General features: G+C 39.9%; 1 protein-coding gene across 1 annotated transcript; it reads left to right on the forward strand.

The window, feature by feature from the left end:
• Positions 1–9,066: 9,066 nt before the first annotated feature.
• Positions 9,067–17,996, forward strand: ankk1 (ankyrin repeat and kinase domain containing 1). Its single transcript, XM_074680203.1, is given in 10 exon segments — positions 9,067–9,201; positions 9,203–9,396; positions 9,569–9,851; positions 9,948–10,099; positions 10,464–10,513; positions 12,024–12,179; positions 13,188–13,309; positions 15,199–15,232; positions 15,691–15,931; positions 16,964–17,996. Coding segments are annotated over 10 exon segments (2,400 nt in total).
• Positions 17,997–18,536: the final 540 nt, after the last annotated feature.

An 18,536-nucleotide genomic window follows, 5' to 3' on the forward strand; every position in this document is an offset into this window, starting at 1 on the left:
ATCATGAATACTCAGTGTGAGCTGTTTATTCCTATATCAACATCATATAGAGGGATTATAAATCTATGGGATTATAAAGATGTGCACACATTTTGATGGCAGAAGCAGCATTTAGCTACATACATTCAGATGAGTTACAGTTTTGATAACAGTAAATTCAATCTGTTCACAACATAAAAATGTACGGTTGTTCTGTGGTCAGTTCACTTTACAACAGAGGCAACATCTATCAAGTTTTGATGGTTACAGAGCAACCAATGTTTTGGAGTGAGTAGCGACCACGCTTGACTGGAGACTCTCAGCTGAAGGTATCAGAGATTGACAGCCAACTTCTAAAGGCAGAACAATCATTGAACACATTGCATCTCATTCATAGATATTAATGGATAAGCTCAATGTCAATGTCAGGCAAATTTGATACGAAAAACATGAATGATCCCAGGGGAAATCATATTTATTATATGATTTTTGTTCAGTTTGTATTAATTTGAAATGTTTTAACATTTGATTATACACCAAAATCATTAAAGGTCCATATTAGGCAAAAATCACTTTATTAATTCTTTTTGTGAAAAGTGTGGGTCTCTGGCTTTCCTCCCAGCCCACAAAATGTGATATTAAATGACAAAACCTGCACTAAGTAGTGCCTGTGAATGTAAAATCCTGACCTAAAACGAGCTGTTTGGATTTTAGGGATTTGCCGACAGCAGCGATTCTCTTTTTTGACCAATCAGGAGCAAGTCTGACCTGATTGGTCCACCGGAGTTGATACCCCTGAACCCCCTCCCCGCCCACTTCCCCGCTGCTGTAAACAGCCACATATTTCCATGCACAAGCTTCCCATCTCGGAAGAAGACAAGCCTAAGTGGCTAGAGTTCATTTATTAAGGAAATGTGCCAGCTACACCCAGTAAAACTGTGCATGTGTGTGCTAGTCACTTCACAGCCGACTGCTTTTCCAACTTTGGACAGTACAACAGAGGGCTAGTGAATAGACTGGTCCTGAATCCAGGCGCATTACCAACCATCCGCCAACAAACCTCTGACCCTGGAAATGTGAGTATTTTAAATGCTGTGTGCTGTGGAGCAGATGAAAGAGCTTTTCCTCAGTGTCCCCCCTGTCTCTGTGTTAGCTTCAGGTTGCTAACTGTAGCTGCGGTTAGCCTGTTGTTTTAGCCTGTAATGTTACTGTAAACGAGCTTCTCTGTTTTCTAAACATTGTGCACTCGGAGCTCGTGGTGCCGCTCTCAGTGACGCTGAAGAGCGGGGCGGTATCAGTGGTGGCTCATTTACATATGAAGGTCACGCCCACTAAATCAGACCGTTCTGAACAGAGGGGCTATGAGAGCCTGGAAACAATGCTGCTGTGCTTGATTTATTGGCTTTTTGGACCAAAACATGTTACTACCATTTCATGAAGACATCAATGATCCATATTAAACTTCAGAAAAGGAGCATAATTTGGGACCTTTAAATGGAAAAAAAAAAAAATTATAACAATGGAGGTGAAATTTATAACGACTATCTCTGGTGACTGGATTGTGACTGAGAGTGTAACTTCTCTCTCTCACACATGCTTGTAATTCTATAAGCATACAGGTGGAAAATATCTGTTTAAGATAAGGATTTGATTAAAAATCATGTTTTTTAATGAAAACACAGGAACCAATTAGTGTCCTCATCTCAAACACAGCTTATTAAAACAGTTATCACAGCTCTCAGCAGATCAACGCACTCACCTCATCACCCTCCACTCTGTCATTCTGTTGATTTGGCTCAGCACCTTTCACTTTGACAGACTGCAAGTTAGAGACGATGGAGTTAAGCTTGTTAGTTATTCCAGGACATGAGGGGCAGTAAAAAGCCCGTAGCTCCAAACAGTCAGCTCAAGCAGTGTGGTGCAGCCTGCTAATGTGACTGGCTGAGCTGTGAGATGTGGGTTCCATCAAGACTTCTCCCCTCAGGTGGCCTATCAGGAAACTGATCACGGCTGCCGCTTTTCAGTGAAACATTAATCCATGAATCTGTCCTGTAACATGAAAGTTTGAGATAGCACCAAACTGTTGCCATTACATTATTGATTCTTCTGCTCCAGCAGAAGAATCAGTATCTGTAGTTGGGTCTGATATTCCCTGGAGAAAACGAACCCATTCCCAGCGCATAGACCTAAGTCTCTTTGATGACACTGTGGCGTCGGGCAAAGTTTAACAGAAATAAGTTGACCAAGTGGAAAGCAAGATCAGGTCTTTTGCTGGAACTTAAAAAAAAAAAAAAGATTTCTTGAGGTTAATTTGGTGTTCATTGGTAGAACTGGAGGTTTACCCAACATTACATGAAACAGTCTAAGGGCACCAGGGTGTAACACTCAGCTGAAAGTCTGCTCACCTTCTACATACTAAACCACAGAAGAAATTGATTTTATGAAGTTTGTTTTTGTTACATTTCAAAAAATGGCTCTATGAAACTACTAATAATTACGTCATGGCTTTGCATCCTGCAAAAAGTTGTCTTGACAAGAAAACAAAATCAAACGTCTCATAAAGATCTACTCTCCTTTTTTTTTTTTTTTGCTTCAAAACCAAATTAATGTCTTGGCAATTATCATGTCTTAGTGGGTGATGATGCTCATGGGAAACTGTGTCTTTGGTTTGGGAAAACACCACCATTTTGGTCTAAAGTCTTTTTGGAATTAGTTGTCACAGAGAGAGGTTGTAATATCATGAGTGACAGCGCTATTTAAAACTCTGGCTTCTGCTGAATTCTTTATCAGGATGGCCAGTAGTACAGTAGGAACCCACACAAGAACCAGTTCTTCCACAAACAGGGATCTTCGCCATTTTATCAGAAAGAAAAATGCATGCTTTTCACACTAATGGTTGGTTTGAAAATAACCCAAAACCCAAACTGGTTTATAACCCAACCGCTGGGTCATTATGGCACCAGCCCAGCAGTAGTTAGTGTGACCCATCAGGAAGGGTTGGTCCATTTTAACCCAATAGATGAGTGAAATATCCTACCCAAATTCTGGCTTTAATTAATTACAATTCTGGGTTGTTTCAACTACATTTGTTTGTTCAGTAATCTATACAAATGTTAGGTTAAATTAACCCATACAGGCATTAAAAAATAAAATTAAAAAAAGGCTGGTCCAATTTAATTTAATTTTAAACAAACTTCATAAAGCCACGAAGGACTGACAGCCAGCCCATGCTGTGAAAGACAGACAACTGGTTTGTGCTGCAGTGCACAAATAGTTAATTCATGGCACGAACGGCACGAACAGTTAGTCATCCTCACATGATGTTGCAGCGTACAGCAGGGTCTCAAATCCACTGTGTTCCTTCCTCACTCACAGTTACATAACGTCACAGCAAAATTATTTTAGCAAAAACCATTATCTTAAAATTTAAAGCAGCAGGTATTTGAAGTTTACAAAGAATACTGTGTTGAATATTTAACACTTATCTGAAAAGGTGCTGATATGTATGAGTGCTTGGTACAAAGGGCGTGGCATGGTGTCTGGTTGGTGGAGCACATCTGTCCATGTGATGACATGATGTTCAAATCACAAACAAACCAGGTGCTGAGTCAACTGATCTATGTTGGGTTGATGGATTTTAGCTCAGCGGTTGAGTTGCACAAAAATAACCCAAATCCATTATAAATATATAAATATATAAATATATAAATAACCTATTATGTGTTTAATATTTCATAAACCAGCAGGTGAGTTTATGAAATAACCCAGCTGTTTTTAGTGTTTAGGTTTATGAAAGGGGTGAGACCACATGACTACATCAGCCAGATTACTTATGTGTTTGCTTTGGTTCCAAATTACCTCACCTGTATGATATTTTTTGGGAAAGTATGGCTTCTTTAAAAGGTGGCTTCAGTGTTCTATAATATAAGGAGATGGAGGTGGACCATCAAAATTAATTTTCAGTCGATGCATTTACCTCTGCTGCTGTGTGCAAAAGTATTTTTGAAACCCTGATCCAATCACAACAGCAATAATCTTTCACTAATGCATTATTGATAACTGCCATCTCATATTTCAGCTTAACACATCATGACAGCCCTCCACTGAGCTACCATTGCATCCTTAACTAATATGGTGAAACAACATCAATATTGTGTAATGATGCTGCTTTGCATTTTCAATTTAAGATGTCTGCTGCCTGATGGAAACACAGAAACATAGGCCAGGGGTTGAGCTGTAATTTCAGTCCCACAGAGGATGTATCTGGGTGAGCCAGCAGATTTTAAAAGATGTAGAGAGGGGAATTCCTTTCATTCTTTTAAAAACAAAATATCATAAAAGAGCCTCCATGAACAATGAATGCCAACTGGTGACGTGCCAAAGCTGTCTATTCAGCCTCCAGAAAAATACTGAAAAATGGAAGCAATGAAGAGAACATTGACTGTAGAATATATGAACGTAGTTTACGTCACCCGTCCATTCCTGAACAGTCATGAAGCCGACTCAAGAGGCAGACTTTGAGCCTCTTTACTTAAGCTGAGCTGTGCCTCTGATTCACTTCCAAATATCTTCTAAACAGCTAAGTTGGAAAAAAATACCCCACAGTATGTGCTGATATTGAAATTAGTGCCTCAGACCCAGGCTGTTTTTTGAACCAGGCTTTAAAAACATTTTTTTTTGCCATAATTGTCTGTTTTATTATTGTTTCTTTTTTTCTTGGTGTGTAAGTGGTTTCCTGTCTTTCTGCAGCCAGCCTCAGGCATATACATGACTCTGCGGCTTTTTGTACTTCCTCATAGGCCACCTCTGTTCAAACCGTGGGCCACATACGGTCCAAAACCAATCCTTGAGTGACCTGAAAAGCAGCTGCTGTGTGATTGGGACTTAGGTGCGACGAGGAAATAATCTTTTATTCACACAGGTGCTTACAATTAATTACAAATGTTGACTGTAAAACCTATAATAACCAAGCAACTAACCCACAACACATTGTGTCATTGAGCAGGTGCGTTTGAAAAGTTAACATTAGCAGTCATACAAAGGTGAAAATAACATGTCTCTTTCTACCCTAAAATGAAAATCAGCTAGGGAAATCGTCAGTTTAATTCTGCACGGACTGAAAAGTAGTTATTTATTATACCACCAAGTCCAAAACCAAACCAATGAGTACATTGCAGTCAAGGGGCAACATCCGGTTAGTAAAAAATGAAGCCTATGCAGAAGTGCTAAATGTTGCTGTTCATCGAGAATCCGCTCGAGGCTGACAGCAGAAAGACCAGAAGTCACAAACACACCCAGACATAAAAACAGACTTTTATGACATTAAAAACACATTTACAGCCTGGTTCAAAAACAGCTTGGGTCTAAAACACTGATTTCACTAACGGCACACACTGTACGGTAAGTGATCTTTCTTCTATCTCAGCAGTTTAGAAGTTATTAAAACTGTTTGATTGGCTTCATTTCACGGTTTCAGGAACAGATGGGTGACGTCGCGGTTGCTACATCCATGTTTTATACAGTCTATGGATTAGAGACACCACCCTGAAAAACACGCAGCATTTCGTACAAACGTTCCAGAGGGATCTCACAAGGGGGCTGCTAAAATTCAGAGTTTGACTGCGTCTTACCCGGAACCAGAACCAGACCTGTACTACAACAAAGCAGACTTGTACCGCTCCCAGGAGCAGGCCACAGCAGCTTAACTTTGCTGCTAAAAAAGTACGGCCTATATGTTCTTATTCTGAAAATCTGACCTGACCAAATTTTTAATTGAATAGCCCCGTCATAGGCTCGATTTTTAAAACTGGATGGTGCCCCTCGGATGAGAACAAACAATGTTACATTATTTATTTATTTATTTATTTATTTATTTATTTATTTATATCAGCCCTCTGAAATATACTTATAATACACTCATTAAGCTTGTATCATGAGGAAAAATCCCCATGAAACACACTCATGAACACAGCTCAATTCATGACAGCTGGAGAGACGAAGACAATGAGAGCGACCCCCAGAGAGTTTCATACAATTGTGAGCTAGTGTTTAAGATTTACATCATGCACTCTGCAGGAACCACAATGAATCTAAATGTGCCATCTGTAAGGAAGAAAGAAACCCAAGGGAGATGGCCCAAATATCTTTGTGACTGCTAAAGCTAGTGTGGGCCCATCACAGGAGCAGTCCACATTTGTTTGTGTGTTTATCTTTCTTTAACATTGAAGCAAAACTGCTCATGTCCCTGGATAAATTACGCTGTAGAGAGGTTGAGAGGTGAAAAAAACTGACAAGCTAATCAAACAGAACAGCAGGTGGAAACAAAAAAAGGTGGTAGAGGACGTCATTGCGTGTGTTCCCTTGCCTTCTTGATAAACGTAATATCATCCAAATCCTCTCACATAAGCCAGGGAGTTTAAAGCTTTTTTCCCCACAAATAACACTCTGCTTTAATGATGCATTAAGATGAAATCCTCCATTTCAAGGTCTAACAAGAAGTCAGGGTAGACAGCAGTGACTGTCTTGACACACAGGGGAATGAAAAGGTTGCGACTGACAAATCACAGCCTCTGCCATCAGGGAAGACGTTAAAAGTCAGCCAGCAGCACTGAACCCATTTACAGGAAGACAAATATATTACATGAGGTCTCTCAGTGTATCTGAACTGAGTCATAGTAAACACAGAAATAGGGACTTTATTGCTGAAAAAATAATTCCCTCGTCGATGTCTGTCGGAAATAATAATCCTCCAAACACAAATTACTTTTACTTTTAATCTCACTTTGTTAACTTTGTCTGCTCAAGCCTGAAAGAGAGCAGGGACAACCAGCCAGTTTGATGTTTTGAGAGCTTATACTCAGTTTTTTTTTGTACGGAAAGAACTTTTAGTTTAAAGGGTTGTGAAGAGTGACCTTGAAAAAGTCTCACGTCTAGATAGATGCCTGACCAAATCCATGCTTTAAATGAAATTATCAGCGCCAATAAAGATTATTCCTAAATGCTACTTCTTAGCTTTCTGATGGGGTTGAGCAGGACTGGATTGACTTACGGCTCACTAAGTCTCTGACAACACCACAGGGGCTGACAAAGTTTAGAAGAGAGAAGAAATATATGATTAAATGTAAGATGTAATCCATAAAACAGCTTCATGGGTCAGGGGTGTTCAAAGGTGAGGTGTGTTAACTCTCTAAGAATGCAGTTTACTCTGGTTCATGCCATAGACTGTAAAAAAAAAATGGACGTCATCTTGCTCAGCTCGAAGAGAGGTCTCCACAAAAACTGCTCCCCCTGGTGGCTGGCTGCAGTATGGGTAAAAAAAAAAAAACATCTGTCCAGTCATTCCAGATGGGCTGTGGTCAAACTTTAAAAAATTAATACACCTCGTAGAAATGATTCTCACTTCCAGTTGTTGTGGTGATTTGAAGATATAATTTGTATTCAGGTACTCTTTGTTCTGAAAGGTTTCGTTTTCATTAGGTATAAGAGGTTTAAAACAAGGCTTTGCGTCACGTTTAACAATGATTGACAGATGCCGTTCCTGTTTTCTTTTTCAAGGATCATAAAATATGTCGGCAGGTAGAGTCAAGAAGTGATTAGACTCGTGAAAGAAAAAAAAAACTTTTTTTTCGTCACCCAGCTCCACTTAGATTCTCCCAGAATCCCTCATCGTCTGTACTGCGCAGACTCTGGCTGCAATTGCTGCCAATGGCTGCGCCTCTGACGGGGGAATTTTGGCTTCAAAACCGTACAATGATAAATGGCGGAGCCACACTGTCCACTCTATATACAGTCTATATGCCATATAAACTGTAAAAAAAAAAAATGGACGTCATCTTGCTCGGCTCAAAGTGAGATCTCCACAAAAACTGCTCCTCCTGGTGGCTGGCTGTAGTATAGGTTTAAAAATACAGCTTTCCAGCCAATCCAGATGGGCTGTGGTCAAACTTTAAAAAATTAATACACCTCGTAGAAATGTTTCTCACGTCCAATTGTTGTGGTGATTTGAAGATATAATTTGGCTGCCTTGTATTCAGGTCCTCTTTTTTTTCTGAAAAAGTTTCATTTTCACGAGGTATAAGAGGTTACAAACAAGGTTTTACTTCATGTTTAACGATGATTGACAGCTGGTAGAGTAAGGAGGTAGAGTCAAGAAGGGATTAGGCTCACGAAAGAAAAAAAAAAAAAAAATTTCACCCAGCTCCACTCAGATTCTTCTAGAATCCCTCACAGTCTCTACTGTGCAGACTCTGGCTCCAAACTGTAACAATGGCAGCGCCTGTGACGGGGGTATTTTGGGGAAGGGTCTGGCTGCAGACTGTATCTGGATTTTTGGCTTCAAAACCGTACAATGCTAAATGGCGGGGCCACACTGTCCACTCTATATACAGTCTATGGTTCATGCCTTTTTCTCAGCTACAAAGCCCATGCACTCAGCAGTAGTTAATCATAGTTATGAGGTTTCTGCTTCAGTCACTCATAACCTTCTCAAGAATTTGCATTATTTCATTTTTGTAGTTTTTCTCTCTGTTAGTCAATCTGTGACCCTGGTGATCTGAGTGCTTGCCATATATTCATGCTGAAAGCTCAGGCTGGTGAGTCATGCCTCAGCTGCTGGGGGCTAAGTGCCTTGTTAAAGCCCAGTTTGATAGGAGTGGATGGTTCATTAGTTCTTGTGCTATATATATGTACCCAAATCACAGTTGCTTTTTCTTTCAAGATTCATGATTCATGCGTGTTAATTTGTCCCAAGGTAGATACGTTTTGACTAAAAAGCTTCCATAAAAAACTTTTAACAACACTGCAACCCTATGTAACTGATACTCTTTTGGTAGAGTACCTGTAAATCTCTTTGGCATTCTTCTGTGGATGTAGTTTCGTCGTCTCTGAACTGCAGGTGAGAGATGAGTAGTCATACAGCATGCCTGGAAGATTGAAAGCTGAGTCAGTTGGCCAAAAAACACATCTAAAAAAAAACAGGTTCTACCACATTGCAATACAAACAAGTTCTGCGCAGCTCCTCCCACAGATCAACAGAGTTACCAAGTATGGATGTGACTCCACATGCCTTTCACACAGTCACAGATTCAAATGTGTAACCATGCTGCACAACTTTCTCTCTCCCCGCATGAGACAGGAGCTCCTGCGGTGCCACTGATCAATGAAGATCTGGAGGATGAACCCTCTTCATGTACAGGAATAATCATTCAGTGTGTTAAGGAGGCTTTGTATCAGGCCCATGGATTGCCTTGATGGAGCCCTGGAGGAGTTCAGGAACTTTGAGAAGGATGACTTTGAGGCAGACTGGATTAAAGTGGCAGAAAACAGATTTGGTCAGGTGTACCAGGTCAAGCTTAAGCTCTTTCAGGTACAATGTGCCCTGAAGACCTTTGACACAACGTGTTCAAACAACATTTACAGGTAAGATTTAATTTATAAAACTTGTATGCATTTTCCATGCAGGTAAAGAAACTGCCTGAGTATCTCCAAGCTTAGGCTTCAGGGTCATTGCAATGCTTCAATAAAGAAAATCTGTTTCCTGTGGTCTGAAAAAGTACTCACTGAAGACCAAATCATCATATTTCTATCCCAGGAGAATAATAGAAGAGGCATCGACCATTGCCAAAGTGAAATCTAAGTACATTGTGCCCATCTATGGGCTGTGCATGGAACCAGCAGCCGTGGTGATGGAGTTCATGAGTAATGGATCACTGAACAATCTCCTGGGCAGTCACACTTTGATGTGGCCAAAGAAATTCCAGATGATTCATGAAGCCTCGATGGGCATGAATTTCCTCCACAGCATGAAACCTCCTCTTCTTCACCTCAACCTTAAGACATCTAACATCCTGCTGGATGATCATCTGCATGTCAAGGTCAGTACAGCTCACTGAAAACTTAGACATCTCTTTGCTCTAGGGAGTAATAATATCAAGCCAGTACTACTGTGGAGTTCTTGTTTTCCCGTTAAGATTGCAGATTTTGGTTTAATCCACTGGGAAAAGGGCTTAAACAAGAAAATGTTCATAGAGAGCCTGACAGCAAGAGGGAACATAAGTTATATTCCTCCAGAGACCTTCACCCAGAGCCCTGATCCTCCAGGAACAGCCTTTGATGTTTACAGGTGACTTGTCAAGAGCATTTCTGAAACTACACAGTCACTGATTTTTTTCTGTTTCAGCACACAGTGCAACCTTATACTCTACACATTTCTCTACAGCTCTTTACTGACACACTCTACTATTTGTAATTGCTGCTTCTTTAGCCTGTAGAGTTTATATATATATGTATATATATATATATATATATATATATATATATATATATATATATATATATATATATATATATATATATATATATATATATATATATATATATATATAAAGTGGATAATTTTTATTTAATTATTTTTAGAGATACTCTGCCACTAAATTCCCTTAATTCAGAAAATGCAATAGTGTGCCTATCTCTGCTTTATTCCATAGCTTTGGAATTGTTATATGGGAAATCCTGACACAGCAGAAACCATTCACAGGTATGAGTTTTATTTATTTTGAGTACTTTCAATTTTGATACTAGACTGTATTTTTAATGTGTAACTTGAGCAAAAAAATTCGAAATACTACATTGGGCTCAACTGCATAAGCCTTGAGGCATTTCAGTGTTTACGACCATTTAGCTTTGAGTGTTTCGGGCATGGAAATTCTGGTGGAGCCTGCAAAAGTCACACAAGAAAATATGATTCAGAGATACAATCTATTACATTCAGTATAGAGCTATTATTGTGGCAAAATTATTTGTGTGTGTGTGTGTGTTAATGTATCCACAAATATGTAAACTGATCCACAAATGGGTACGTCAATCCACATATGTGTAAATAGATTTGCAAATGTGTAAAATAATTACGAATGTGTGTGCAAATCCATAAAAAATGTGTGAGTATCCACAAGTGTGTATGCAAATCCAAAAATCCATGCACAAACCTATAAATGTGTAAACTGATTTTGAGATAAATACACAGTCTCAAATGGCTGAAAAGTTAATGTGTTTTTTCTTCTTTTGCTACATTCCTCCATCTGTAGGAGGACGGTTAGTTAAGAGGGTTGTACACAGACAGACAATTTTGAGGCCCGTCTCACTTGTAACTGATAATTTGTGCGTATTCTAAGGTCTTGCAGAAAAAAAAACACTTTGACTTTTCAGTCATTTATGACCATATATTTATTTACATATCAGTCTTCACAGTTGTGGATAAGTGGATAAGTATGGATAAGCTCTAGCTAATTTACATCTAAAATATCCGGACCCCCCACAAATATCCAACCTGTGAGAGTGTCGCAGATCTCTCAGCATCAAACAAGCCTGCTCTGAAGTGAAACAACACAGTGCAAAAGTCTTGTCAAAAACGGCTGGTAACTTGTTGTGTCCTATCAGCCTTTCTGGATGATGTGTGAGGTTTTACACCTAGGTGTAGTTCAGACAGTTCCTCTCCAACAAGAAAAAAAAAAAGGGACAGATCTTTCATTGATGTGCTTTTGGTTTGCCAAGAAAAACAGCCCGAGGATGTAATAAGCAGAGAGAGAAGGTAGTTAGCATAAATAATTTTTTTTAAAAAAAGCAAATTTCCCCCATTATCTGATACTATCTTTTTTTATTTACAAGATATTTCTTCTGAAAGTGTCACATGTTAAATTATTTTTGATATTCACTATATGTCTAGTCGTGGCCCAGACATGGTTTGCATAGCTTAGCCATAAGACAGAAACTTTCCTCTCCCTACACATCTCAAAAACCCTCCCCTAGCTTATTCTGGCTTACAAGGTAAAAAAGGTCTTTTAAACTGTTTAGGACTGTCACGCACACAACTCACAGGTGAAAAGGTATGTAGAAGAGCATTGCTAGAACTGAGCACTTGACATATTTCAGCCTAGATGAGCCCCTGACAAAGTATTTAGGGAATGTGTAAAAACATCTGCTCTAGTTTCAGGCTGTATGAGCAGATCTTGATCTAAAGTTTTTTCTGACATCTGTTTTTGGGGACCAAGGTTGCACTGTGACCACGGTGCTCCTTCAGGTGTCACAAGGGAAGAGACCGTCTGTGGAGTTGATATCTGAACAGAGGCCTCCTGAGTGTGATCTGATGATCCACATCATGAGGCAGTGCTGGGACCAGGACTACTGGAAGAGGCCGCAGTTCGTAGGTAACAATAAAAAATAAGATGATTTTGAGCTCTTAATGGAAAAACAACATTACCTGAAGCTACAAGACCGACAAAAGACACATACAAGTGTTGTACTCTTAACACAGTAGAGGTGAATAAATGCAAATTAAGGTTTAACAAACTCAGTACTTTTTTCTGCTTGTAAAAACTGCTCTAACAACTGTTTTGCTGATTGATTGTAACATGCCCCATGTAAAGCTGTTTTGTCTGGTTGATTTTAAAAAGTTGAGTTGTGTTGTGTTTAATTGCTGATATCTTTTTTTACGCCATCTCATCATGGTGCATTTTTTTGTGTCTATGAAGTTGTGACATTGTTATATCCATTTACATTTGAAATGAGGATTTCAGCTCGTTTTTGTGCATGTTGGTGTGTATGTGTGTGGGTTTGTGTGTGTTTGTGTGCAAAGCACTCAATGAAAAGGTGTTTGAGACTAAAAGCACTGCAAATGCTTAGCACTCTCACACTTGAATGGGCTGATAGTGCATCATGCTGAAAAACAGAAAATTGCTTCACATTAAAACAGCAGGTTCAGTTTGATGTCATTGTATCATCTTTTGACCAGTATTATCTTTCAAAAATGCACAGGAACATTTATGGTCACCAATAGCCAGGACAGCAAAGTCAAAACAGTCAATAACATGCAAGAAGTTATTATCAAACATACCGTTTTGTACATAGTAATTATATGTAGTTTTGAAGTTCATATGAGATTCTCTATGTTTGCACAGAGGGGAAGGTCATCTTTATAAAGGAAGGCACGTATGGCTTGATAAGTTGTGTTAATGAATGCAAATTAATGGCATGTTTATTCATAAATACCAGCCATTATGATTTCTGATTATTAAAGACAATCACCGTGCATAACAATGTACGTTCTGTTGTGCAATTATGAGGGGGGTTGCAGTCGTGAGTGTAGGTAGCATTTGTCTGATGCACATTCAGAACAGTCTTTTCCCTCTAACGTCTCCCTGATGTTTTATCTGCAGACACAGTGAGGAAAACAGAAGCACTGAGTGAAATTCTAATTATCCCTGGCCCAACCGCAATGCCAAACAGTGACAGCAGTCAAAAATCAGATTGTCCATGGCTGGTTTCTCCCATACACAAGGTAAGTTCTTGCAGATGACCTGTTCTCAATTAATTAAAATTAATTAAGTAAAAATCAATATTGAACTTTTGTCAGATTTTTTTGTGACTGCTGCTGACAGATATGACATTTTACTCTCTGCTTCTTTTTAGTAATTTAATGATGGGCAGTTTTTAAAACTATGCACAGTTAATTCTTATGTTCTGTTATGTTTCTTAATGAAACCTTTAGGTCCCTTTGATTTGTTTGATTTTCATTTCTTACACTATGTACATCACGTTTGGAGCCACAAAATTTTTGCTGAAATAAAAGCAGTTAGCTGTGAATATATTTATACATTAATGAGCATCATTATTATTCATTTGGAGAAATGTTTATTGCCAATTGGAATAACATGCAGTCTCTTTTCTATCAATGATCTTTTCAAAGTTTTATGGTATTAAAAATTGCTAAGAGTGTTGTTACACTCACTATTATCTGTTTACCAGATAGATGCTAGCTGTGTCTGCAACTGGATGCTACATGATTAGCTTTGACAGCATGACCACAGGTAACAGCTCCCTACTTTGCGGCTCTCATGGCAACACTCTCATTTTTAGATAATACACATATGCTTTATAAAACAGTAATAGCAGGTGCTAGCATTAGCCTGCTCACAATTTTTTTTTTATTTATTGCTAACAAGCTGATGTTAAGCAGCAGGCTTAATGTTTACAATGGTTGTTAGGCTCTATTTTGCGATGGCTTTTTTTTTCTTTTTTAACCATGAAGGATTGATGAGATAAGGGTTAGGATTATCAGTCCATGTCATCACAAAAATGCGCACGCATCCTGACCACAGAAGCAGTGTTTCGCTCCAGTCATTCAGACAAGTTACCGTTTTAAAAACACTCAATTCAACCTATTTTCGGCATAAAAATGTGTGGTTGTTCTGTGATCAGTTTTTAGAAACGATACCATACAACAGAAACAACGGGTAACAAGTTTGGACCGTCACGGAGCAACAGGTGTTTCGGAGTTAATAGCGACCATGCTAACTGGTGACTCTCAGCCGACAGCATCCAGTCTATGAACAGCATCAGTGATTAACGGCCGAGAGTCACCAGTTAACAGGGTCACACTTTACACTGAAACACCAGCGACGTCTGCGAGTAAATAATTAACTCTGGACGTAGTTTTCTGGTTCTTTCATTATGAACCAGGTCTCAGAGTTAGCAGTCTGTGTGCTTTTTTTTGGTTTGGGAGGATTTTTTATTTATTGACACACGTTTACATCCTGGTGTTTCACTGTCAGGTAAGTGTCTATGGGTAATGCAGTCATGAGCATCGAGTGACAGTTGTGTGTTTAAATTGCTCTCTGGCTACACACCGGATTTCTCCACTAAAAACGTCTGTCCACCTAATATCTGTCCACTTGCTGATCTCTTCTGCTCCTCTATATTTACATTGAAACAGCTTGGTTTATCTGTGGTAACACTGATGTTTAGCAGCAGGTTAATGTTTATAATATCTCAGTATTTTGCTAGTAATATCTTATTAAAAGTATAATTAAAGCTGAAGAGGGTGAAGTATCTTAACACCAAAGTCATTGACATATGGGATCATCATGGCAGTATTTTTAAAGTGTGTGTGTGTGTGTGTGTGTGTGTGCATGTTTGTCTCACTAACTGATAGACTGTGTTGATGTACTGCTAATGTTTGTTTAGGTCAGTAAAAGAAGACACCCGTTGTTTTGAGCTGATAGATTATAAAGTGTATCCTGTTGTAAATTCTCTAGCTGTTTGGCTGGTTAGCCCCCCCTCAACACCCACCATCCCCTTAATGTGATACATGTCCATTAACCTCTTGAGATGGTTTGTAACGCCGCTAATAACATTTGTTATATTCTCTCTTTTGCTTTTGTCTTTCAGATTGATTTGCCTGAACTTCCTGACCTACCCTCAGGTAAACACATGTGCAGAAAAGAACTGGAAATCAGACTGAAATGCGAAGCAAAGCCTGGAGGGCTGACATTTACAAAGTGCTATTTACAATGCTGTCACATTTTAGTTTTTCCGTCAGCGCTGAGAAGCAGAGTTAACTACCACTGGAAGAGAGAGTACAGAAAGATTTGTGCAGTTACTTATCCTTTTACTCACATTATTTAGCCTTTTTATAAGTTTACAAAACGTGGTCCTTCACAATCTCTTGTTCATGAAATAAAAATGCATTGGTACATTTTTTAAAACTCGCATTCCAAATTTTGTACAAATAACTGACATTGACTGAGCTCCATGGCCTTCAAAACATATCACCCTCTGCAAGCATCTTTATGTAACAAAAGAGACTCCGTTCTTATCATTTTTATGATATGCTACGACCAATGCTCCTGCAGCTACTTATAAAATAATTTCATCTTACAGATGTGCAACAAGCTGAGGATGGAATTCTCTCTCTACTTTCCAAAAAGGACTTTGGTACTTTCAGAGACTCTGTGAGAAAAGAGCACGTACACACACAATTTTCAGGAGAAAATAGCCTCCTCCACTACACGGTGGCCAGTGGGGATGCAGAAAGTGTTGAACATGTGCTAAGTCTGGGGGCCAATGTCAACTGCAAAACTACCAGAGGCTACACTCCTTTGATCATTGCTGTTCTGCAAAGGTTGGTGTGGGATGTGTTTGTATCTTGTAATATGCACATAAAAAAGAGATGGACTGTTGCTTATGTTTCCAAGAGGCTATTTTCATGGTGTTAAAACAAACAAGGGGATCAAAACCTTCTTAAACATCATTTTCCTGATAGTTAATGAAAAACTTTGGTAGCACTTTTGTTTTGGGATCACAGCGCCGATGTGGAGAAAACTGCTTGGAGATCATCACCCACACTAGATATGGTCTCTGACCATAGTCACAGTGCAGTTTCCAAAACACCTCAGTGTGTCGACTCTGAAGCCAGACCACCAACTTTACAATAAGATAAACAACACATCTCCTCCTCTTCCTGTTGTGTGAAAAAAGCCAAAATATTTCCATCAGCTGCCACTGACATCTTGCTCCTGTGATATTTGTACTTGAAGCAAGAGTCTGTGCATCCAGAGGTGCTTAAGTACCCTCCCTGCACTCACCATGAATGCATATTTAACCTAGGGATAAGTGACAAAGCTTCCTCCAATAAATCAGTTATTTGTGGTCTTTTACAGACATCCTCAGTTTTCAAAAGTTCACAGACTTCTGTGTCTGTGCTTACAACATTTCCTTTGTATGCCCTTCCCCACTCTGCTAATGCAGAGCTAACAGCCCAGCAGGGGTCAGCATTTTGCCAACAGAGCTGCTAATCAAAACTTAATGCTCTGTTTTAAAGCATCAAGCAACTAAGCTGAACTAAACCCTGGATCAAAACAAACACTTGGACATAAATCAATGTGATTACTAGAATAACGGCAGCAACCTTATTCATAAACCATGTATTGTTTGTATTCTGATCCTAATGTCCCATCTGTTTACAAAGAAGAGCTGAATATTGTGACTTATTCTGCCGCCAGTCAGTTGGAGAAGTTCAAATGCTTTTTGGAGCTCTATCAACTCATCCATCTTTTTATACTGTCCATGGGCCAGAGGGTCTCTGCTGTCCGCCTGTTATGCTCATTGAAATGAAGACGTGTTTTTACCCTGAGAATGAAATCTCTTTCCACAGGCACCATGACATCATCTCTTTATTGCTGGAACACGGAGCAACTGCAGACCTCGGGGATGAAGACCAGTGGACAGCGCTCCATTTTGCTGCTCAGAGTGGGGATAACAGGACAGTTCGTCTTCTTTTGGACCAAGGAGCTGCGGTGGATGCCCGGGAAAAAGCTGGTTGGACGCCCCTTCACCTAGCATGCCAGAATGGCCATGAAACAGTGGTGCGCCTGCTGATTTCACGGTTGTCGCAGGAAGCTGTCGGAGAACGGGAATCACAGGGGAGGACGCCGCTTCACCTCGCCTCCGCCTTTGGACATCTCAGCATTGCAAGGCTCCTCCTCTCTCAGGGAGTAGACCCTAATGCCACTGACTTCTCTCTGCGCACCGCTCTTCACTCAGCAGCTGATGAAGGCCAGAACAGAATAGTTAGACAGTTACTAAAGAGTGGTGTAAATCCTGACGGTGCAGACAGCAAAGGATTCACGCCGCTCCACCTGGCTGCCCTGAAGGGTCACACAGGCATATGCAGGCAGCTGCTGTCAAATGGGGCCAGTCCAGACCCTAGAACTCTGCAAGGCTGGACACCCATTCACCTTGCGGCCCTGAAGGGACGTGAAGCCACAGTGGTCCAGCTGGTGAGTCAGGGTGCTTGTGTAAATGCTAGAGGTGAGAATGGATGGACCCCCCTTCACCTGGCCTGTCACCAGAGTGAGGCGGAGGTGGTGGCAAAGCTCCTGGCAGCAGGGGCTGACCCAAATGTGTCAGAGGATAGTGAAGGATGGACACCATTACACGCAGCATGCACCAGTGTCAGCTTCCCCAGTGTCCTCTACCTGATATCACATCATGCAGATGTGAACGCAGTAAACTTGAGGAAGGCTTCGTCTCTACACCTTGCTGCCCAGCATGGCTCCACACATATCGTTAAAGCTCTGCTGCTGAATGGAGCAGACCGAACTCTGCTAGACTCTTCTGGATCCATAGCTCTGAATGTTGCCGAAAGGTGTGAGAAATGGGATGTAGTGAAGCTGCTAGAGACGTAGATCTTTTAAAAGAAATATAAAACAGAATGACTGAAAGTATAATAACACCAATGGAAAACTTAAACCCTGTTCTGTGTGGAGATAATAATCATTTCAAAGATTGTGTTCTGTAAGTTTAAACAACCAAATCACCTTAACTTTTGTTTTATTGTCAGCCCAAATCAGGCTTTGGTGGAATAAAAACACAAATATGTGTAGGAATCCACAGAGCCAGTAGAGGTGGAAAATAAAGCAATCCAACACCTGGGGTCAGAACAAGGTGAGGTACTTTGTAAGGACGAAAGAAGGATTGGTTCTCACTTTGAATAACCTTTCCCATTCCTGGGGTGTACTTCCCTGAATTATTGCTGCCTCCTCAGAGAGATCAAAATAAAAGATTTAAAAGAGCGCTGCTCTAATGAGTTATATCGGCATTCTTTGATTAAACCTGTCAGACTTTATGAAGGTGTTATGTAGTTAATAATTTGGTAAAAGTATAGATGATGGATTGGATCACAGTTTTGGTATTAATTTAATGCATCTATTGAGTACTTTGGGCTA

The sequence above is a fragment of the Halichoeres trimaculatus genome, unplaced genomic scaffold, assembly GCF_033239565.1.
Source record: "Halichoeres trimaculatus isolate MK-OKI-2021-1 unplaced genomic scaffold, fHalTri1.1 fHalTri1_scaffold_9, whole genome shotgun sequence".
NCBI classification, from domain to species: Eukaryota; Metazoa; Chordata; class Actinopteri; order Labriformes; family Labridae; genus Halichoeres; species Halichoeres trimaculatus.